The sequence below is a fragment of the Struthio camelus genome, chromosome 3 (assembly GCF_040807025.1).
Source record: "Struthio camelus isolate bStrCam1 chromosome 3, bStrCam1.hap1, whole genome shotgun sequence".
In the NCBI taxonomy this organism is placed as follows: domain Eukaryota; kingdom Metazoa; phylum Chordata; class Aves; order Struthioniformes; family Struthionidae; genus Struthio; species Struthio camelus.
Genome location: NC_090944.1, coordinates 145,541,891 through 145,566,404, shown reverse-complemented (window position 1 = coordinate 145,566,404; position 24,514 = coordinate 145,541,891). Strand labels below are relative to the sequence as shown.

Here is a 24,514-nt window from a genome sequence, read left to right as displayed (position 1 = left end):
GAAGTTTCAAAAATGCGAGCGCTGACTGTCAGCAGAAGTTTTGTTCTGAACTTACATATAGGGGAATTTTAAGTTGGCTGGTTAAACCACAGCACGTTCCACTGAGGACACACTGGGATGGATTCAGTCAAAGCCTACTTCAGAAACTTAACCCGGTTAAGAAATGTGCAGCCTGCCGAGGCTGCTTCTGTATTCAATGGTAAGAGAAGCTTCTGCAAGGGATAATTCAGAGCCAGGGGCCTGGCGAAGGTGATTTGAATAGATAGCTTTGGTTTAATTAAACTTTCTTGTATGCATTAATTTCTCTTGAAAAATCTCCTTCTCAGTTAAAATCTCTTCAGCCACTAGTTCTTGAAAGTTCAACAATATTGCCAATGAGAAACCAATTTTTACTTTCAGAAATATAGGAGAAAGATGGTCTATAATGTGTATTTCATTTAGTTCTAGTCTTATTTGAATGCACAGTTTAAACAGGAAAGGTATGTAGAACAGGTGAAACATTTATTTCAAAGTATTCATATTTAAGTAATCTTTTGTAATTATTTTCTCATTTACATATAATTTTAAAATATTTGTTTTTCTGTCGTTGCTCTAAAATGTATATTGATTGTATACCTTTCAAGAGATCAGTCTTACAACTCCATCACTGCTCACTGGAGGTTGTGAACATAAATACAGAAAAAGTTAACATGAACAAGTTACAGTGCATCAGCTATGTAAAAACTCCCATACTGTGCATATCAGGCTGCAGGAGATGCATAGTAATTTAAGTTAATATTCATTTTCCTGTGGGCTAAATGAAGGTAGATTACCATCTAGCCATTGTGGGCTGAAAAGAGGTGGTAGTTAATACATGTCTATTTATTACTCAGCCCCTGTCCCTTATGACTTGTTTATAAGGCTGAATACTGCAAAAATGACTACTGAGCAAATTAATCACAGAGTCACGGAATAGTTACAGTTGGAAGGGATCTTTTAAGATCATTTAGTTCAACACCCCTGGTCAAGCAGGGTCAGCTGGAGCAGGTTGTCCAGGACGAGGTCCAGTGAGGTGTTGAGCATTTCTGATGGAAGCTCCACAACTTCTCTTGGAGACCTGTTCCAGTGTTCTGCCACCCCCGCAGTAAAAAGCTGTTTTCTGAGGTTCAAACAGAATTTCCTACTTGCCTGTCTGTGCTCGCTGCCTCTTGTCCTGTCACTGGGCACCACTGAGGAAATTCTGGCTTGGACTTTGGTTTTACAAAGACATAAACACTGCCTTATACTCATCTCTAAATAAAGACTGGCATTTTGTGTAATTTTGTGTGTAACTAGAAAGATTACCAAAATGTTCTCAGAAGTTAGTGTAGCTAACTCTTTCTCATAAGCCTGAAATGATGGTTTGTGTTTCATTAGACATAGCAGGGGTTATTTTGTAGAAGGGGAGGACCAGAGACTGTATTCTTGAGCATTTGTTCATCTTTATTTTCTATCTACTTTATCTCCTTCAAATAATTACAGATTAGAAAGATTCTGTTCTTTATTTGCTTATTTCTTTGTGTATCTTCTTAAGGGTAATCTTCAGATTATTTCACATTGTTACTGATTTGAGACTTTATCACCAAGTCTTTGTTCTTAATGTTTTGTTAAAGATGCCCAGAATTTAAGGAATTGGGAAAATCAGATTGAAGCTGAGTAGGTTCCCATAAATTGTTTTCCAGAAACTGTGCACACAGTTGAAAGTGATTGCATTATCATATCAAATTACCACTCATCAGCTGAGATGTGGTAGCCTGCCCTGGTGTTGAAGTAAAATGAATTAATTTAATACACATTTTAACTTAACAGACTTTATTTCATAGCAGGATGGTCTAAGAACGTGCAGGAAGTTCCTTACTATGTATTTCAACTGATAGGCAATAGCTGGTTAATTCACAATAATTTCCCTTGTTTTAATCTTCTTACGCTCCTTATTTATACTTCAAAGAACACATGGACCAAGCAGGCTGCAGGAAGAGAAAGAATCTTGTGCTTTAGGTTTCAAACTAATTTCTTTTAGGATTTGGCTATAACTTTATTAGGCAGCAAGTTACCTCTGTCTTCCAACGTACAGGTTTCTTGCAACTTTGTCCGAAACATCGGAGACTGTCCACTGCAGGGGGGTGAAATGCCAGACCTGCTGACCCGTAGGTCTGATACAGTATTCTGTGTACAGGCAGGCTGCAGCTCAGCTTGTTTGGGTCTAATAGAAGATAATGTAATATTTGGTCATTAATATTTGCACTTAAATAGGACATTTTTTGGTTTGCTCTTTTTAAATGTTAATTCCATTATCTTGACAGATTTTGCAAATCCCTACATTCCTTCTCAGGTTGCGTTTTGCTATCTCAGTTTACTGTTTCTGTGTAAACTGTTAATGCTTGAGCATATTCTTCACTGTTACGGTATATTTTTAGTTCCTTTTTTCCATTGCGTTTCCAGGTCATTTTATGCTGTGTGATCTTAAAAAAAAGAGGAGATGCTTAGTAATGGAAATACTACCTATAGAAGCCAGTTACTGACTGGCTGTTCTTCAAAAGTGCCTGAGGAAAACAGATACGTAACTCCAGCTGATGAGCAATGAGAGTTAGGAGCTTTTTTCTGTTAGCTCTATTTGGACACCTCTTGTGAACTTTCAGATTAGGAGGTATTTATGGTTAATGCTAGGGTACCCATAATATTCTACGTAGACTAAGAAAAGTGGAGTAAATCTTTCAGAGCACACATGAATGTGCCATTTAAGTGCATTTGTCTCCATACTATAAAAGCTTGAGAGAAGGCAGTCTGTGCAGTTAAAAACTGGTCTCTAGTTAAGGGCCATCTATATGGAAAGCCTTTCAGCCTGTATTTTCTTGCCTGTTTTTTCTTTGAGTCACGTAACAGTTTGTGTAACACAAAAGCAAGAGATGACTTGGTGAGAGAGAATACTTTTGAGATGGCAAACTTCTAGAAGTAGAAGTCGGTCTTAACAGTTTTCTGGGTTTCGTCTGGGAAGGTCATCGTATTTTTCTGTAATACGTACAGAAGGCAGGCTGATGGCTGTCGTGTGTCTCTGTTTTGATACTCAGAGACAGCATCTCGCACACATACACCATCAAGAAAGACTACTCGAGAGGGCTGGGATTGTGCGTTCGCTATTTTTTCTGTGGTTTTCTCTAATTTGTGGGTGCATTTGGGCAGGAAGACCAAAGAAGTATCCTTTTAAAAATAAATACAAAGCTCTGGTCTCTTTCACCTAAGAATGAATTTTCCAAAATTCACAGTGACGATGTTGAGCTTTTGGAACTTGTCTTAAACATTTATGTGCAGGCTCTTGAGAAATAAGATGCTGGGAATTAGTCATATATGACAGAATGTTCTATTTCTTGAGATCGTAAGTTTCAGATCTCTCTACTCTAATGTTACCATTGGTATTTAAACATAAATCTGTGCTTTTCATCTTTTCTGAGTAAAAGTTTATGCATCTTTTCTGTTGTGTTGAATATAAATCCCTAGCTCATAAAAGGAGCTTTACTGAGAGATTATTTCATAGTGAAATAGGCATTATTTTCACAACAGCAATTCAACAAATAAGAAAAATGAATCCCGCTTGTTAGTTTTCCATACATATTCTATAATTGATATAGAATATATATATATGTTCTATAATTGGATGTGCTTCACTCCACTGTTTTATATGATATTCACATTAACACTCGAACACCAAAATTGTTGTTACCTATTTAAATGCCCAAGATATAAACACTGAGGAATTACAGCTTTTTGTAGACATAGCTTCTAGATGGGAATGATTTGATTTATTTTAAAAAGCAATTTTTTTGTGGTGATTTATGTGAAGTAGTTTTATGTAAGTTGTAGAAATACTGTGATGCTCTTGCAGAAGTGGCTAATACTTTTTAACATATTATCCAGCCTAATACTTGATATCTTTATGGTTTTGCTTTTTATTTTGGAAGGCAGTTATAGTTAATTCAAACAGGAATGATGCTTAAGCAGTTCAATGAGGAAAAGGAGGAATTTTGAATCTTTAAAATTTTGAAAGTTTTGTCATTACTTTGAATTAAATCATCATAATCAAATATATAAACTTTGAACCCAGAGCAAGTCATCTATCTGTACCAAAAGCGTTGTCTAATTATGTTGACTGTATGGCACACTGAACCTGAAGAAGTGCATATTGCAAAACATCTTTATGATATTTTATCTTGATGTAGCCGGTTTTCTCCATTACCTAAAAGAGTATTTTGATTTTGGGTAGTGATAAATGAAACTCCAAGCCGTTGTGTTAGATAAATGCTTATATTTAAGGAGATCCCTTCAAAACTGTTTAGAATATTTATTCCTGTTGTGTAGATACGTTCATGTGTTGCTGACCAAGTTTACATTACATATTGCATTTCTGATTCATAGAAATTGAACTTTTTTAAATTTACAGATAGCAGTGAATTCCTTGCTGACGACTGTAGTATAATTGCTGGTGGAAGCCTTATAGGATGGCACCCTGATTCTGCTGCTGTACTATGGAGAAGGATTTTGGGAATTCTTGGCGACGTGAACAATATACAGTCACCTAGAATCCATGCAAAAGTTTTTGGATATCTCTATGAGCTGTGGTATAAACTTGCTAAGGTATTGTATATAATGCTTACTTTAATGATAATGAGTTTTCATTTATTATAAAAACGATTAATTTTGATTTAGGAATAGCATCTGGAACATGAGTGTGATATTTGGGGGATTCTATCATAGATAAAGATAATTTTTGTTGGCATTCCAGTAGGTATCCCCCAAAGAATGTTCCTCTTCAATGACAAGAGAATTTAAATTAGTTAATTTAAACAGAGTGGTGAAACAACAGCAAAGAAAACAGAGGAATAGACTAGAATACCACAGATGTTGGCATTCAATGTAAAAGCCCATGGTATGCCTAAAATAGTAATATTTACTTAAGCATGTGGGGAAACATGATAAAACAATATTTCCTAGTAGTTTTGGTTTCTATAAGAATCCTATTCATACCACAGGGTGTAATGCCTTTGGTAAAATAAATAAAAGAAAATGGAAAAGTAATAATAAGAAGTAAAGAACTGTTTTTAGCTAAGCTATTATTTTCATTAACCTTCCTCTTTTAAAACATCAGATAAGGGACAACCTTGCTATAAGTTTGGACAATCAGTCTACTCCCTCTCCTCCTGTTTTAATTCCTCCTCTCAGAATATTTGCGTCATGGTTATTCAAGGTAAGTTGCTTCTAAACTTTTCAATTTAATATTTTCTTCTATATTAATACTGAATTTGTGTATTTTTAGGTACATTATTCTTAATTTTCACAATCACTGCTGGCTAAGATAATGGATACCCTCCAAGATCTGCAGACATACATTGAAAATCACTGATCTAGGTTACCAAAGCAGCTTTTTTTTTCTGTTTATTATTTGTACTCAGTGTATTTTAATAAGTACATGCACTAGATTTGCTTTATAGAAAATCTTGCTGAAGATGCAGCTTTCTGTGAGCTGGCTGCTAGAAAAGATGCATTAATACAAGGTCTTGGTTCTTTTCAGGCAACCACTCTGCCAAATGAATATAAGGAAGGCAAACTTCAGGCCTACAGGCTGATCTGTGCTATGATGACTAGGCGTCAAGATGTTCTGCCAAATTCGGATTTCCTAGTTCATTTTTATTTTGTGATGCACCTTGGCTTAACAAGCGAAGACCAGGTATAAGCTCTGCTTGAAAAAAATATATTCTGTTTATTACTAATGGATGTGTCTGTATGCTGTGTGCTGAGGAAAATGTCTATATTGTCATGTTTGAAGATCTGAAGTAGAAAGGAAGCAAAGCTTTGCAACAAATTATTGGGTAAAATTACCTTGTAGCCTAACATCCTACCTTAGACTAGGTAGTATATTTTTCTCCTTTGTCCTAACTTTCTCATTACTCTTCAGGTTATAAATTTTTAAATAACTTCTGGTTGTGCCTTTCACAAGCATCTCATTCTGAAATTCGACTGTTTAATATTTTCATTTTAGCTTCACATTAAGAATAAATTAAAAAGGAATTGGTGAATTGCAAAAGGAAACAGTTTAACTAAAAGGATGCTGCTGCTAAATGGCACTTTCTGCTTTTGCTGTCTGACTATGTAACCTGATGTTGGTTTTCAAAGTCTATTCAATTTTTGATTATAAGCAAGAGATTGAGAGAACAAGCCCCTGTATGCAAAAGTTTAAAAATGCATGTGAACATCGAGTATCTGAATGACATGAAACCTTCCTTTGATTCCTTTTATTTGTGACTTATTGTCACAACTGTATCACAGAGATTTGATGTTTCTTCCTTGGGTTCTGTACATTTCTAAGGAATAATCTTAATGATGAGTTTCTGCCCGTCCACATTGTAGGATTAAGAGATGAGTCAAGCTGGTCATATTCAAAATGTTCACGTGCTCAATTGGTATAAAGTCTTGTGCAATGCTGCATGTTTGACCAATATATTTCAATTTTGGTTTTGCTAAAGTGACAACCTGTTATGTCCAAATGATCTCATGTGTACCTTTAGCAACTGTGCTGCTATGGAGTTAGTGCTCCTAGAGCAGCTGCCTCAGTTGATCTCTTGTTCACGTTCCTGATGAGTTCAGGTAGATATTGGTTACTCTCACCTCATGTTACAGAGGTTTTTCCTTCTATCACAGGGCCTCAAGACAATGTAAAATGCTAGACACGCTTTTAGGCAATGGAGGGGCTAGTTTATGAGCAGAGTCTGTTCTCAGCATGCTCCTTCCAATGTCCTGTGCCATTGCTTGCAACAAGATCCTCAGAAACCAGTTTTAATATACTCTTCCGCAGACTTTTTCCCTTCAGGAGATGTTTATAATAGTCGTTCTAGCTCTTTTTACCTGGTACAGAAGGGACTGAAGCAGGATTTTTAAATGAGAAGCGAGACAGAAGGTTATTTTGTCACTCTTACAGGGAGCTGCTGTCAAGACGTTCTGTTTCTCTTTGCGTAAATGTCACTTGTAGGTCGGTCTGTCGAGGCTGAGCCTACTCTTACGAGCTACTCAGTGGGAGATGAGGAAAAGAGTTAATTTACTGAGATGTTAGAAGATTATTTGGCCACAGAAACAGTTAAATATTCATAGTGTTAAAAACTATAAGGAATAGATTTTAAACAAATTTGTTAGTATCTGAAAACACTTCTGTATTTTTTCTAGTGGTAGGAGTAAATTTTTGTCCTTAAAAGAAACGTGCTAATGAAAATAACGGCTAGGCACTATGTCGTTGGTTCCAGCAGAGGGCGTACAGCCCTCTTCGTAAAAAGTATAGTCGTCATCTCTAGTTCTTCAGAAAGTTATTTCCTGAAAGTTATTTTCTTGGCTTTTATTAAGCCAGTAGAAACAGACTCACATGAATTATGATTATTCTAGTTTTAACCAATCTTAATTACGCTTCCAGTCCTGAAGAAGACCTGTCCTTTTGTTTAACTAGTGTTAAGTCACTGATGCTTTATTTTAAGTGTTTTAAAGCTCTGTTTTGCTCTATCAATGTTCAGCATGCCAGTCAGACTTTGGGCTTGGGCTTCTGGTTACATTCAAAAGCTTATCTGCAGTGATGTGCCTCTCTACGTCGAAACTGTCTGAATGTTTCCTTATTATACCGACACAAAGGAAAGAAAACTGTCTGCCCTGCGTTCTTAAAGGATCTCTTACTGAAGTTCCCAGATGCATCTGTCGGTGTGGGAAAGGGAAAACTATTAGTTGTGGAGTATTTCGATCTGCGCGTTATAAAAGCAAAACACTAACACTATGGTATATGCCATGACGTCTCGTTTCTAACCTTCAAAACCTAAGGCATGCATTTAGCGTAATTTTTTTTTTCTTTAAACAGGCTTACAGCAAGCTCTCTCGTTATGAAGAGAAGTAAAGTATTAACTCATTTTCCTCCTGTAGCTGTTTTTGCGTGAAACACGTTGATTGTCCCTCTGTGTTGCTTGTTGTTTTATTGTTGCTTGTTGTTAGGAAAGTCATGAAGTTCTCCTTACTGTATTAAAACAGGTGAGCGTGTAAACTATGGTTTTTCTGGATGTAGCCCCGTAATGTTCTCAGAGTAAGAGGATAATGCTAAAGATTTGTAACATTGCCCTCCACCATGCTAATCTCATGCCCTTTTGCCATCCACCTCCCCAACACCCCCCCCAATATAATAGTTGGTGGTTAGAAAGAGAAAGACTGGCAGAGGAGAATCGTGTTGGCAAAAATATACCAAGACGCTTTAGCAAGGTAATAGGGCTAGTCTTCAAATATTGGCATTTTAGAGGAACTCTTGAGTCGTTGTAATGTCCCCCCTCATTTTCTTCAGGTTTGCCTCATGCTGCGTTGACACCCCCCCACCACCCCCCCCCCCGGATAAAGGAGGAAATTCTAAATCAAACTTTTTTTCCTCAGACTTAATTTTCTCTCTCAGGGAGTTGAGAGAAAGAAAACCCTAGCAAATTTTATTTAGCAAATATATATATGTGTGTGTGTGTGTGTGTGTGTGTGTATATGTATATAAAAGATTTTTTTGTAACATTCTGATTTGGCAAAGATGCAGTCAAAAAATAAGGTATCAACAAAATAAACACATTTTATGAACTGGTTGGAAAGAGAGAAATAATGAATTGTTACCTGACTCTTCCCCTCTGAATCTCAGCCTCTCCCCGGAAGAGTTAGAACGTTTGGAAAGTCTTCCCTTCAAACCGATATTGCAAAGAAAAGGGCAAGGGAAGGGCAGGGGAAGGATTTTCTCCTAATCACATCTAAGAGTCCTAGCTGCTGCTGCAACAGTCAGAAAGTCATAAACACCTGCCATTTATTTTTTCCCATTTGTGATTTATCCAAGTGTAAAGGGAACTCAGTACGTTTCCAGGTAGCAATGAAAGCGCTCCAATAAAAGATTCCTCTGCAACCACAGAGACTCCTGACCGCAGGTTCTCAGTTCACGCAGCCAGTGCTGCAGAGAGGCTTGCTTTTCAGCATTTCACTAATGCATTTGACATACAGAGCACTCTGTCTTGGAGTACAGAATAACTTCATGTCCCTACAAAGAAAAGACTGCATGATAACATCCCCGTATATTCACACTTCCGGGACTTCAGCCTGTCCCCTTTCTCTGTTTTGAAAACAGTATCAAATAGAGCCGTTGAGAGAGAAACAAACAAACAAACAACCCCCCCACCCACACAAGACGCTTTAAAGTGTGATGTGGATCAGATTTTCAAAACAGTTTCACTCTTGTGTATGGAAAAAATACAAGTCAAGGCCTTTAAATCAATATAGCAGCCACTACCAACACAAGAACAAGGGAATGGAAAATGATGGAGAGGATTTAAGACCTGTGTTGTCTTCACGTATACGTTTGCGTGACAGGGCCAGATTTGCAGAAGTGCTAAGCTGTTGGCAGTATTTTTTTTTTACTGGATGTTATATATGTTTGAAGTCAGACCTCTTCCTGTAGAACCACTTCCTGTATGAAAACCAAGCAGTTTTTTAAAATGTGGTGTTAGTCACTGATGATTAGTGTTTCTGACCCTGTTTGTTTATACTGTTTTGGCGCTTAATGCTAGGAACCGTTCCGTTGATTTAAGCCTCTTGTTTTGTTGTATGTGGGATTTCAGTCCTCGTGCAGATTTACAATTTAGAAATTAAACATGCTCAAGGAGCGAAGACTGTACAGTGAGGGTAGACCCTAAATTACAGATCGTCCCAGGGTTTCCCAGATATTTCGCACATTGATACTGTTCTTTTGTTCTTCCTTGGCTTGCTTGTTTTTGCCTTTTTTGCCTCTTGGTGGCATACTTGACCACAAGTTCACTTATGTGTTACTGTCCTTCCAGTTTTGTCTATTTTCCTGAGTTATGAAACTAGCTGGTCTGAGGTATTAACTCATTTTGCTTTGAAGCTTAAATTCTCGTGCAATATGTTTTGTTAGGAAGTACATTCTTGATAATCATAGTGGAGTTACATAATTATCATCAAGTTGCTTGATGGCTATTTAGACTATTTAAATATTTCACGTGCTGAGGATAAAGTCTGTTCCAAATACAAATGGATGAATGTTTTGTATGAGGCAGAAGTCCTTAGTTCAGAAGTACTGAAAACAGTAGCCTCTCATGAAGCGTGCGTTGCGTAGCACTTTGCTATCATAAGTTCCAGTAAAAGGTGCTCATATACAACAGATACAATATACTGCAGAATCTGTACCTGTACTGATTTGGTGATTTTTTTGTATTTCTCAGTGATTTTTGGTGTATGCTGTTATCTGATAAACACTGTAGGAAAGAGGATGTATTGCTGGGCACCAGGACTACTCAAACATGGATCCTAGTATTTCATAATGCTGCAGAACACACCTGCCCCCTGCAACCTCGTTTCTAGGATTCAAGTTTTCATTTCCTGAAATAAACTTATTTTTAGCTCAGATTGCTGTGAAATTCTGCAAACGTGAAAAACTGATTAAAACTTTTGCCCGTGATGTCTCACAGCATTTGCAGGCAGCCTGAAACAATAGCTCTGAAATACAGTACCGCTAGGTACCGTGTGGTATTTTTGAGATGTTATTAGTCTTGTTAAATGTGGTTGTTGTGTATGTTAAAATGGATTTCTAGAACTCCTTGTGTTTCAGAAGCCCTAATAGTCCACTGCCTAAGCAGCCAAAACCACTGCTTTCTTTTGATAGAAGTGAGCAACTGCTCGCTGTCTTTTATGTCATATTATTAACAAAATACAAATTTGTGGCAATTGAATCTGGAGAAGTTTGTGGTGAGAAGGGTACTGTTACTTTCCTTACTTCATTCAATAAAACCTTTAATTTTCAAATTTACCTGATGGTGCCACAGAATGATCTTGAATTTTCTAGAAAGGAAACTTGCTACGAGATTTGGTTCATGGTTGCCAAGAAGTGAAATGATGCCCTAATCAAAAAATTAGTTATCAGTTATAACTAGCATCACCTTTGGAAGACTCCATCTGCTTTTTTAACAGTGGTGACAGTGGAAATAAAACATAAGTCACTTAATGATTAATTTAAATTACTTCTTTTAAACAATGTAATGCTGTCATTCTTTCTGTTATTTTTCTTGTTTGTAGAAATATATACTGCCGCCAGTCATAGTTACTCCCGCCGTAGTCACAGGCCAGGTATTCTCTACCCCAAGTTAGTGTTGCTAGTAATAAGGTTGTTATTGAACGGGCACATGCGTGTGAGCGTGTGTTTCAATGTCTGCAAAATAGGTACTTGTGAGACAATCTTTCAGATTAGATAATGTCATAAAAAGTGCTCATATCCTTGGTATCTGTTAATATGGATCATGGATGTATTTTTATTTATTTATTTATTTATTTTTGTTATGCTGTCCATGGTACCTTGATGACTGGGCATGCAATCTCTCTTCCACAGGGAGATAAATGGCATAGGCAGGATATGTTAGTAGTCTGTTGCCTTGCCATTAACAAGATTAAACTTCCCAGGTGTGGGGGAAATTTGATCTAGTTTGCGCAAAGAGGCTGGAAATTGGAGACTTTATAGTGGAATATAGACCTACTTTGTGAGATTTCTTATTTGCTATTCACAAGCATAAATGTCTCACTTTTAAGGAGACATTAAGGAGTGAGCTGTTAGCAACAGTTCCAGCTGTTAGCAGAGAAAGCAGAGGAAACTTTTCTCATGGGGAAATTGTCATTTCTACGTATTTGACTAGTAGGACTTTAAAATGTATAGGGAGAAGCATCACAAAGACGGATTAACTAAAGGTAGTCCCATTGACTATTTTAGATGAGGTTTTTATGTGGCTACGTAATCTATTAAAATTACGGTGGAAACCTTTTAAATTTAAGTGTGATTATCAGTATTTGAGTTAGCATCAGTTTCTTTTGAAAAGAAAGATGTTTATTTTTTGAACCACGTTTCTCTTAGAACACACAAATCTTATATTACCTGAGCAAACCGTTGTTACGGATTTAATCATAATGAAAATATCACCTCCAATATAAAGACAAAGAACTTGCATAAAGCACTAATTTTACTTTCTGAATAGGCAGTAGTTAAACCACAAATGCAGCTGCATTTATTTCAGTAGACACTTGTCCAGATATATCTAGCTATCTAGATGGAGGACAAAAGGTTTCTCTTAGACTGGTGAGAATACAACCTTTCTGCACAAATGCACGTACCGTTTTCATTATCTGTCCCTTTAAATTACTCTGTTTTTTTCCACTCCTCTGTTAAGGATATGAGCATACAAATTTTTGCTGTGTTGTGTAAATTTTGGTGTTGGTAGAAAAATAAAATAATACATTTTGAATATGAGTCAGAAATTAATACAATATTATTCATGGCAAATGCAGCCTAACATTTCAAACTTGTCTGTATTATCTCATGGGATATATAAAAGAGCAGTGCAAGGGAGTATTTTGTAAAAAGCTCCCATGGCACTCTGACTTCAAGATTTAGCAATTAGCTTAGCAGATGAGAAAGGAGATAGTGATGTAACTGAGCTGCATCTAATTTGTCCATATCTAAGTGTCTAATAACAAACATCTCTGCATGAAGAAGTGAATAATTCTCTGCAACAGTTGCATCACCTTTTCAGATGAGAGAAGTCACTGTATAAATGGCAGTAAAGAATAAATCACAGTTGAATTACCTCCAACTCCTTACCTAAAAATAGTTACTTAAATATCTCTTTATGCTGTTGTTATAATAAACATGCCATTTTATAATACTACTTTTAAAAAAAATCTGCATGAAAGAATCAGCGGGGAGAGAACTGTTTTATAAGAATCATTATGTTTTTATATGTTTTAAGAAAACAAATTACAGAAAGGAGAGCTCAGCTAGAAATACCCCGAAACCTTCAGAATTCAAGTGATATTATCACTCATTGGTATTTGTATTATCAGTAGAAGTCCCTTTTCGTGAACTGTGTTAGGTACTGTACAGAAAGCCACTGTTGCAGTTGAGCAGTTCTGCCATCTTGCTTGTTAAGGATTGACCCAGTCAACAATGAAGGGTGTGAAAAGAGCTTATACATCTGTAGAAGCATTTCAGAGTCATGGTGAGCAGGCAACGCAAGTCTAGACAAAGCCAGATTGAGGTCAGCCTTGGTCTTAGAACTTTTAACCCTTTGAGCGACAATTCCTGTTTTAATCCATGAGTTGAAGAGAGTGTCTAATTAATTATGCTGCTAGAAAAGGTCATAACATATAGTTTGGATAATAGAAGCTTGGAAAGAAAAATCATGTTCCACTCATTTGTTTAATTATTTTAATGTGTCAGTAAGGGAATAGCTATTGAGAAGGAGATGGCTTACCTTACTTCAACTTTTGCAAGGTCTTTGACACAGTGCCTGGCAAGAGCTTGCTGTAAAAATTAACTAGTACTAGAACGAGAGGTGAAATATTCCCATTGAGCAAAAACTTTCCAGGAAACCAAATTTCGTAAGATTTTCATTGTGGTTCATAAGTCGGTTTTCATTGTGGCAAAGGTTAAAAGCGGATCCATTTGAGGATCCAGCCCTGTCCACTGTTAAATAATAAATTTTAGGGAAAAATGATGTTCAAGTAGCAAAGCAAACACTTAGAAGATCATACAAGTAAGCTAGTGCGTGCAGTAGTACTTAATGCGCTCAAATACTCAGAATTTGGATTAATCTTCATTATTTAAAGTATAATTCAAAACTATCTCATTGCATGCTATGTAAGTCATGCTTTGAATATAGCATTGTCAATATTTTGACGGGCTTTTCTATAGTATCCATCGTTATAGTGTCTGAGTGTTTGAGATTCAGTAAGAAATTTATCCTTGTGTCACCTTGTCAAATGATGTGATGATATCTTTCTATCAGTAGTGGCTTCCAAATGCAGTTTCTTCTCTAAACACTAAAGCCTTGTCACAGTGATTCTCAACCCTAGTTCCATATCGCAACTTACTCTTTCAGTCCATTACTGTCTTCTGAGCCTGTGAAGTCTCCCGCTTGTCCCTTTCCATTCAGCTCCTTCTGCTCTGTCCTCCATGTTGTTCAGATCCCAGAAAGGTGGTGGGGAGAGACAAAGGGAACATACAGGAGCCATTATCTCTACTCTTGCTTCTGATTCTTGACGTGACAGTGGTCCTGCTGAGTCCTTCCAACCATGATCCTTACCATGCTTATAGAAGACTGATTTCTAAAAAGAACTTAACTGGTAAGCTATCTTTATCAAAAGGGTGAATTGGATTTATAACTTCATGAGGTTTGGATTGTTTTTCACAGAAAGAGCAGAAATCACATCTCTGACATTAAAGTGGTTTCCTCCTGCCAGGTTTCAAGCCCCTGCTTCAAAGCCTGGCAGCCACTTCCACCTTTCAACAAAACAGTTATAAGAAGCTGAATATGTCAAGTCGGCTATTTAATCTCCTTTCTCTGAAATTTGGCAAGTAACAGTTTAAAACAATTTTACATTTGGAAATATTGCCAACACTTAAAAGTGTTACCAAATGCCACCAACCTTGAAAAAATAATCTGGAAACACTGAATTATTGTCTGCAATTATTTGCTTCCTTATGGATCTTGGCTTGCCTAGAAATGGTATCCAGGTGAAATCTTGGGTCGTGACAGAGATGGTTATGCTGGTTGGGAGAAGAGACCATACCTGTCAAACTGTGCTTAACATGTCATTGGACCATGAGGCTTTTGGACCTTTCCATGTGGAACATTGGTACAATCACTGGAAACTTCTAGTGGTGGCTGGCCAGTTAAGAGGACAGTTCTACTTAAGCAGCTTCTTTATGATCCAACATTTCCCAGCCTGAGGAAGCCCCAGAAGGCTGAAAAAGCTCCTTTCCGAAACCAGCAGTCCTGATCTCTGTAACGCTGTATACAGATCATAGCGTAAGCCCAGCAGAGTAGAAGCAGCGAGCTTTATCTGGTAGACACTCCTTTCCAAGTTCCAGTTAACACCACGTCTCATGTTTTCCAAGTTGTTCTTTGGTTTTTTTTTTTTGCTTTAATCTTGATGTACTGTTTAACTCCAGTTTTACCATTCAGCCTTTAGAGCCACCAGATGCCCAGGACTTGAAGAGCTGACTTTACTGATAGCCTTAGTTTCATCTTGGACAAGATGTCTAGTTTTGGGCCCTGGGTGCTTTATATGGAATTCCTCAGCTTTTAACAGCAGAAGGGCACAAGGCCTCTGGTTCCCTGAGGAAAACAATCTGCGTATCACAAATGTGTTGAAGGACTAACACATATATTACATGTACCAGAATCTCAATAGCACAACTTGCACCTGCACTCTGAACCAGCGAGCAAGATCACCTAAAATCCTTTCCCTCTGTCAAGGAACTGACAGGAAAGGTTTTTGAAACAGGTGTATTCGGGTATCAGATACACTTGCATTTGGTCTTTGAAGATGTTACCAGATGGACTAAGTTCAGTGGACACCAAGTGAATGTCTATAACGTGACTATTCTCATCCTGTACCGCTGAAATCAGTGGACGTTTTTCTGATATTTAGTCAGCCCAGATTTTTCCATAGCTTTTTGATGAAGTTCAGACTTATACCCCGAGTCTTATCACCTCGCTCCTTGACCTCCAGTGTGAACAAAACTGAATTTGAACTCTATTGTAATTTTAAATATAATTTTCAGGGGGTTTCCAAAGGCTGTTTACAATGTTTACGTTAAATGCAAGTGTTTTGTACGCAAACTGATGTATTCTTTAAAAAAAAAAAAGAGAGAGAGAGAGAGAACTGAAGGTAGTATTTAGACTTGCATTAGGAACTTGGTTCTGAAAGTCTTGAGAAGGCAGAACATTAGGCACCATTTGGATGGGATGCAGGAAAGAGGGCCTCAGTACTGTTTGGGCTAAATTCATTCCTTTAGCATTTTGCATCTCAGAGGTCTCTCTGCCCTGAAATGCCCTGAGAGTTTTTCTAGAGTGTTGTACCCATGCAAGTCTCTGTGAGAACAAGACAGAACAATCAGTATTCTTCTGATACCTACTGAGCCAGAGAGCAACAGTAAAGGAAATGCTTAGGTCTTTCCCAGGAACATCCCTTTCCTCTGCTATATCTTTGAATCTGCTGTTTCAAGAAAGCCCTCCTGGTTGGATGGCTTCAATTCCTGGTTTGGATTATGGAAAATCATTACATGTTCTTGTGATACGATTTTTAAAGCATTCCCCAGGAGAGCCTGTTGCAGTTCAGGTATTCACAATTGCTTAATGTTGCTTTGCGATTAACGCTTTCCTCTCTGTGTAGCATAAAAATCTTTTCTGTTTTCGTTAAGTATATTTTGGGTTATTGGTATCGAACTCCTGTTAAATATTCATCTGCCAGTTTATTCACTGTTTTATATCCTGAGGGTTAGTTGCTCTGTTTGCATGGTGCTGCAAGACTTCTTTTTAAAATATTTCAGAGTAATAGCAGTCCTACTCCATTGAATACAGTGAGGTGATAACTGTTTGTAATGGTACGTGCAAAATATCAAATTTGCAATTTTTCTTTTAATGGCTAGTCACTTAAATTAGGCAAGGACAAAGTAGTTTTTCCCATGTTTTTATCCAAAATATAACCCTAAAAGTATAGTGACTATGCGCTGTTGTCAAATGGCGGACCTTGTCTATTTTTTGGAATGTTTTGAGGAAGAAGGAGGAATAAATACCGCAGTCTCAAGAGGGCTCTTTTCTTCCTTTCTTTGAACTAAGATATCTAAGAAGTCAGTGAGACTTCTTGTTACGACTAGCTTAACCTGAATGTTGTTTTCACTCAACAGTTGCCAAAGAGCATGCTTTCAGACTACATTATACGTTCAAGTAACTTCTTAAGTACAGACATTGACAGGACACTCATGGCATAAGTTTATAGAAATAAGAGAAATTTACTACCCAGAGCTCTGTATGCACTTTCACATAATGCTGCTCTCTCATCTTGACATCTAAACCTGCTTGTTTACCTATTTACTTAGCTGCCTTTGAGAGCTGAACTGGTCACTGTTTTCACAAGTGGAGTTTTGCAAACGCTGACATCAATTAGAAAAAATGGCTGCTGACAGGAGTAAATAGTTGTTCAAAATATTTGTCAGTAATTATCTCTTTACGTTGCTTTTGCTCTGATGCGTAATTTTTTTCAGAAGTCTGCTTCAACTGGTGTTGCATACGTTGTCTTTTATACTCTTAGTGTAAACCGTGTGTTTCAAACTATTGTTGGTGCGCGTGTTCATGTTGCACGTATCTGTGCTGTGATCTGAGCTGTGATCACTCAAATTGGCTGCTCTTAAGGCAAATACCACTTATGCGTTATACATGCGTTAATCCACAGACAAAACCTGTCTCATGTTTTCAGTTCCTCTCAAACGTAAGATGGAGGTGGTGGAACATCCTAATTTGTTGCGGTCTTTACTCTGTACTTTCAGCTTTTCTTTAGTTGTAGTTTTTTTAGATTTTTTTTAGGTTTTTAGCAACTTTTTTTTTTTATTGCAACTCTCCTGCTATTTCTTAGGAAAAATCTTTCTCTTTCATTTTTATAGCTTTTTTTTAACTATACAAATTTTGCTCTGTCTGCTAAATCTCACCCACACTGGGTTTTTGGAGGTTTAGAGGTAAGAAATATAACCATTCTGACTGTGAAGACTTTAAGCTTAGACCTAGAAAGGTGAAGCAAAGTGCATTGTAAACCTGTCCTGGAAAGTTCCTATCTTGATCCTTGAATCTTACTTAGAGGACTGAATGAAAAATTTTTTTGAATGAAAATTTTTTTTTGGAGTCCAATTATGAATCTGAAACCTGTTCTAGGAGTAAATCTGTGTAGTATCTCTTGCCCAGTGCTCCAAAGCTCTCAAGAGTAAACTGAAGAAGCTTGTGATAGCTTTGCCCCAACTACTCCAGCTGGTCATGGGAGCGGAATAGTGCTGAATCGACAAAAAATGTTACTGTCAAACTCTGGGAAAGGTTGCCAAGAGAGGTTTTGGGTTCTCCATCTTTGGAGATACTTAGAGCGTAACTGGATATAGCCCTGAGCAACCTGCTCTAACTGGGCCGGCTTCAAGCAAAAGATTGGACTGGACCTGTGGAGGTCCCTTCTAACCTACGTGATTCTATGAGTCTAGGAAAAAAAAAAAAAAGATACAAATCCTGTGGCCTTTGGCTTTATGCTGAAGCAGTTTTTCAGACATCAGGTCAGTGATGATTCCTGCGGTGCTTAAAGCAATTAAGAACACTTTCATGACCCGGATGAGCTGAGTGTTTCCTGAAAGCTCTAAAAGACACAGGGCCAGATAACAGCCAGCACCATCACCCTGGAACATCAGTCTTCTGTTACTCTGTGCCACTGAAACCTGGGACATCTGCCAAACCTGGCTTTGCGGGAAAATTCTTCTGGTCCAGCACCTCCTTCCTTCCTTTTTTGAGGATTATGTGACTTTTCCAGTACTACCGCAGGATGTTGCTTCAGCTGTGAAGTTTTACAGGACCAAAGTCCTAGGCATTATTAACAACTTGGAGCAGTCCACCTTGTTCTTAACTATGGCGGTGGACGAGGCCTGTCCCTTCCTACGTACCGTGATAATGCAGATCCTGCCATAGTGCATGACAAGTTTAAGTACCCGCAGTTTGAATTAAACAGACATCTAATACTGCAACGCACAAATTTTACAAATGCCTGAGTGTAGAAAGGAAATATTTATTATTGCTGTTGGTTGCTTACTACAGCAGTAATTTTTGCTTCCTGAACTTGGAAAAGTACAAAAGTTTCTCACTGCTTCATAATTTCCTTGTTTTTTCTGGAGAGGGAAAAATTTAAAAAGGTACCCAAAGACTACTCTGAAACACTACTAACACTACTCGAACCTCTTCTTGAAAAAGCAACTATTGGGATAATCCTAATTCCTGGTACTCCTGGTAAGTTTGGAAAGTTCTGTAAAATCTTGTAACGTCTCCAGTCAGAGGTATCCTGAAATACTCAGTCAGATATAGACTTTTAGATTACTGTTTTCTCCTGAAGCAAGCTTTTGTAGATTTTTGTGTCACTGTCTTATTTCTGTCTAAATTGGCACTGTAAGTTTGAGACGAGAACGCAGTGCCAGTTAGGGTGGTGCTTGCCTTGGAGTCGCGCTTGACAAGGCAAGGCTATTTTTCATTATTTTGCGAGTTTCAGAACCTTCGACTGTGGGTGTTCCCCCCACCCCTTCCTCTTTCTGTCTTGCCAGAGCCTTTTTGGAAAAGGATACCATATTCAGAAGATACTAAGGAACATGGTAAAAATACAGACTTGAGAAATTCTCTACGAAAGGGACTACTAATAGCCAGGGAAAGAGATTGTGCTGATGCTTTTTTAAGTCCAGTGATGTTAAGGGCAGAACTAACTTTAAACATGGGGAAAAAAAAAAAACCCAAATGGGCTAGCAGATGTCCTTGGTGATTAAATTTCAACACATACAGATTGGATTTGTTTCATTGTACGGAACAGTAAAAGCCAACAGAATGCCGTGCAGCTGAAGATTGAAAAGTTAACAGCTAAATTTTTAGTTTGGTTCCTTTCAGTAGCAAAAGGAATGACTTAAAGATGAAATAACTCTACCAGTGAAGATTGTGATATTAATTATATCTGCTAATGTATTCTGCATGGTTGTCTGTGAGCCTTTTAATTTATTTAAAATACACCGTCCCTAATTACGGAAAGGAAGTTACATTAGTTACATAGTAAGCTTATGCAGAAACAATGACTATGGCAAGTCATAGGCTTCGCATATGAGATTGCTAGTTTTGCATATGAAGCATTTTGTAGCAGTGTTGCTACTGGAGAAGCCATCTTAATTATCTCTTTGCATTAACATTGATCAGAGGTTTTTTTTAAAAAAAAAAAAAAAGTAGTATTGTGAGCTTTTATATCTTTCTATTATCTTCTTACTCTACAATGAAGAGTAGCGTACAACTTTTAGCCTGCTAAGCCATTAGTGCTGTTTACTGGGACATGTATTAGCTGGGCAGAGCATTGTTTCCTAAAGGTACAATAAACGAGCGACTTCCCTTTTGTACGCTATGGAATAAGTACTTCTTGTCTGTATTTTTGCCTGATACGGTATTTCACATGAGGACCCTTTAGTCGTGCAGCGTTTCAGAAACCATAAGGCATTTTAGATTTCTCTCTGGACTGCCATTTCAAAAAATCGTAATGCAGTCTACTGTATATAATATGGCTTAGAGTCCTGTATTTTTGTTAATGATTTTCTTCCAAAAGCTACCATGATTTTCTCCCTTATCTTCCCCCATTTGCCACTCTATGTAGAAAATTTACCCGTATGCCACCGTTCCCTGCTTTATGGGCACTTTGCACTTCTTCAAAAAAGCGTTATCAGACAGCATGTTTCCAGTGCGGAGAAAAATACAAAAGCTGTTACATGTGCAGGGTCTCATAGGAAACCCTGAATCTACCTCTGCTTGCCCCAGTTAGGGTAGATTCAAACTGGAAGCGGTTGAGAGAAAGAGCTGCTAGGATTGCCTGGAAGAAGGGGAGAGACAGGGAACGCCGATTGAAGGAGCTGTAAGGTCTGAACAATTTTGGTAGTTATGTTCCCTTTTTGAACATTTTTCTTCTTTCTAAATTGCTTCCCTCCCCCTAAAATACTTGTTTCGTAGTCTGTGTTTGGTCCTTCTCTTCTCTATGCCAGACCCACTCCTTACTTGTAACCTTACTTGTGCGGCTTTTCTGAATTTTGGCTTGAATAGAAATAGATATTTTTGAAATAGTATGCCTTCCATCCCTTCATTCCTTCCAGTTCGCTCACACCTTTTCTTCCATCTCCCCAGTCATCTTTGCAGCATTAGACTCTCCCCAGATAGGTTTCTTATTTGTTCACATGCTGCTGCAAGGCAGTATTGGTTTTGTTACTGGTTGGTATTGGTTTTGTTTGTTTTCTCTTCATATGCAATAGTGCTTCTCCGATTCAGAAATATTTTATTTCAACTTCTTGCTTAACTGTTACATTTAGAGCATTTAAGCAAGGTTATGTGATTCGTGATTGCCCCCCCCCCTTTTTTTTTTTTTTTTTGCTTTTCTGTGCAAAACAATCCCTTCTCCTACTGATATAGCACATAGATGAAAGTGAAAAGTCTTAAGAACTCAGCGAATTTCAGCCTACCATGCTAGAAACTTTTTCCTTCTGCACCAGCGTGTGTTTGCTCCGAAGCACTGCAGGGTGCTCCTTTTCACAGGTCCTCTCAGAGATCAACTCACGTTCCCTTCAGTAAAACCTTCTTTCCTGTAAATTGTTAACCCCGTGCTCCACGGCTATTTCAGCACTGTGATGTTAATATCTTAAAAATCAGATATTTCTGAACGGTCCTACCAGAGAGATTTGGGAGAAGTCTGAGTCATCTCAATATTTTAAGTAGTGCCATCAAGCAATAACTATGTTCTTTATATGTATGTCTATATCAAATAGGTATTCAGATAGCTCCCTGTTATTGTGCATGAACTTAACATATTTCTTCCATTGTAGATTTCTGTCCTAGTTCCAGTGGTTTCCTACGTTATAAAAATATAGGACACGCTTAAAAAATGGGAGAAACGTAAAAAATTCTGTTCCCTTCATATGGTTACCTGGTCACTGTTAATAAGGCATCTGAACATCGCTCCACAAGCGCTGGGGTGGGGGGGGAGGTTGTGTTATTAATATAGCTTCAAAGAGATAGTTTTTTAGTGTAGTCTAGAACGGAGGCAACAATTAACAGTAGTAAGTGATTTCTTCAGTAATTTTGTGCTTGGGAAATAACCTTGTCCATGTTTTCCAAATTCAGCATGTTATCCTAGTTTTAATACCTTTCCCTATTGAATTCAAGCACAAGATACTGTAGCAAATATAATTCTTTGGGAGGGTAGATTTAAACGACAGACTCAGATTTTTTTCTGATAAACTATTCCTATGGCTTTTTTTTTTTTTTAAGTGTGTACTTCTTAAATTTTTATTAGAACTTAATTTTTGACAAGTTAACTCTTACCTAAAATATAATAATACCTAGGATAACTCAGAATCAGTAAAAGAAAGTGTTTGTTCCTTTAAAACAAAAAAGGAAAAGGAAGGCTTTACTGTTTGAGTCATGTTTAAATTAATCATCTTTTCTGTGTTGTAAATTTCAGCCCTTAATGATGTATATCTCAATGAAGAACAGAGTGAACTTTAAGTGAAAAATCCATGTTGTTCCTGTTAAGGGACAATTGGAAACGTGATAAAGACAGATGGCGGGCTATTTTGTTACACCTGCAATCTGCAAAAGCTTGAACAAAAATTAGGTGAAGAATATTTTTGTAATTGCCCTTTCAATGAACTTGCATAAATTTTTTTCTTTCACTTACTCAAAGGACGTTGATGACCTTATTTGGATTACCAGATTATCGTATATTGAAATATTATGCCATTTATAGAGTTAATCCATTTGAGGTAGAGTTAATCCATTTGAGATGGACGTGCATGTGATTGCCCCCTTCTCTCCCCTCCTCCCCATTTTTAACACTACAGTGCATCATTTTGAATTGAAATAGTCCATAATGGTCCTTCCCCCCCCCCCCCCCCCACTTTTCTTTAACAACATGAACACTAAATTATAGCTGTGCAATTATGTAAACAATAGAAATGCTTCCAGAATGAATACTTCCTTTTAAATTTTCATTTTGTGTAATTGCTGAAAGGTTTGGAGCCATAATAAACCAAAATTATTTTACACATTTATCGTTCTAAAGGTCAATTATGAAAGAAGTAAAGAAACAACACTGCACCACAAATGAGTAAACCAATTTCTATAGCCATCACCATATGTTTTTCTTATTGCTTGTGTTTTTCCAGTCACTGTGTACATAGCATTCAATTAAAGTGATTCATTTACTAGGCTGTAAGCTGCTGAACACAGTTTACATATATAGAGCAGTGCTTTGAGGGGAAGGAAGCAACTTGCCTCTGTTTGAATTACCTGATTTTTGCAATATCACTGATAGGACATATGTTCTCACTTGGTCGCTTTCTCATAAACCTGAGGCATTTGATAAGCTTGCAATGCTACTGAGTTACTACATGGCGTTGGGCTTTTACTGTTAGCTGTGTTTTGTGCATCGAAGTATGCTAATTGAGAAAGAAGAGAAAATTGGTCGAGTTTTATCAGAAAATGCCTTCCAGAGGTGCAGTTTCTTTCCAGTCTCTTCTGTTTGGAGGAAGCTCACATGTAACGGCAGATTCTGAACTGTGTTAATTTAACTAAAGCTACCACAAATTTGTACTAAAGTGTCCGGGGTGAAAAATGGCAGCGGCAACTAATGGAAAGCTGGGCTGAACACAGACTGACGCTTCTGCCGCTCTACGCCGTTAGCGGTTATGAGTCTGCTGTATCACTGGAGCGTATGATCTGTGTAGTGAATTCGTAATTTTTAAGCTACGTCACAGAAGAGAAAAGTTGAGGATTATTTGATCAGCTTTTCACAATAATTTTTTAAAACTTTTTCCCTTCTTACTCTGAAAAGCGTTATTTATTTGTTTATTCAGTAGTATCTTGTATAAACAGCAAATAGGGTACGTGCAACCAAATTCTTACAGCTTTTGGAGTAAAAGTATTGTTACAGATGTTGGGTGTTAAAACTGTGTTATTTATGCTACAGTGTAAGTTCACAGGTATTAATATATTAATATAATGGTTTTGTAGTTATATTTTTCTCCCTCTTTCTTCCTGTTTCCTCAGTGTTATATAAAATGATCATAATTAAGAGGTCAGAGCGGTACCTAGAGTCATCTTGATTTTGTGATTGAGGGTACGCTAGCAATCCCCTGAAGATACAGCTTCAAATCAAAAAAAGCGCTCCAAAATAAATGCTTACACAGTCTTTGCAGACATCTGGTAGCCTCACAGCTTTGTGTTTTGGTGTGATTTCTTGGGCTTTCTTGCCTGCAGCCTCTACAGAAAAGCCCTGTGGCAGTGAGTTTCAAGGGCAGTGTTCGGGTTTATAAAGAAAAATGAACGTTACTCTAGTATTTCACAGATGGAATTGATGAAATGGGGACAAAGTTAACACAGTTGTTTTGTAGTAGGTCTTTGTACATGCTGCATTCTGTTACCTTTTAAGCCAGGTTAGCGTGGGCTTTTTTATTGTAGCATATGTCAACAGAACTGTACTCCCATCTGCTGCTGTCTACTTCGATGCCCAATTATTCAGAGACCAAACAGCGCAGTACCTGGCTCCGTCAGTAATTACAGGTGTGTTGTGCTGTGAGGAGCCCTGTGCATTAATCAGGCCCTTAATTATAAAAAGGTGGATCTTTTGTTCTGCTTGGAGCATGAGTTTGCCACCCACTTTATGAGCTGCTGCATCCATCTGCTCTCTCTTTTTGAATGTTTACATTGACTGATATTGACTTCAAAATGTTTCAAAGGAAGTGATTAAAACTAGTTTAAACATTAACTCGAGTGGCATTTTAGCTTATTCAGGGAAGTGAAAGCATTATCTGGTA

At 37.5% G+C, this 24,514-nt stretch overlaps 1 protein-coding gene across 5 annotated transcripts in view; it reads left to right on the top strand.

The window, feature by feature from the left end:
- The window catches only part of RALGAPA2 (Ral GTPase activating protein catalytic subunit alpha 2), a 197,857-nt gene that overhangs the window by 76,552 nt on the left and 96,791 nt on the right, over positions 1-24,514 (top strand). For all 5 annotated transcript variants that reach the window (XM_068940778.1, XM_068940776.1, XM_068940781.1 and 2 more), the window contains 3 exons: positions 4,454-4,647; positions 5,159-5,257; positions 5,582-5,737. In XM_068940778.1, the coding sequence (XP_068796879.1) occupies positions 4,454-4,647; positions 5,159-5,257; positions 5,582-5,737 (449 nt within the window). The remainder of the gene's footprint in view (positions 1-4,453; positions 4,648-5,158; positions 5,258-5,581; positions 5,738-24,514) is intronic.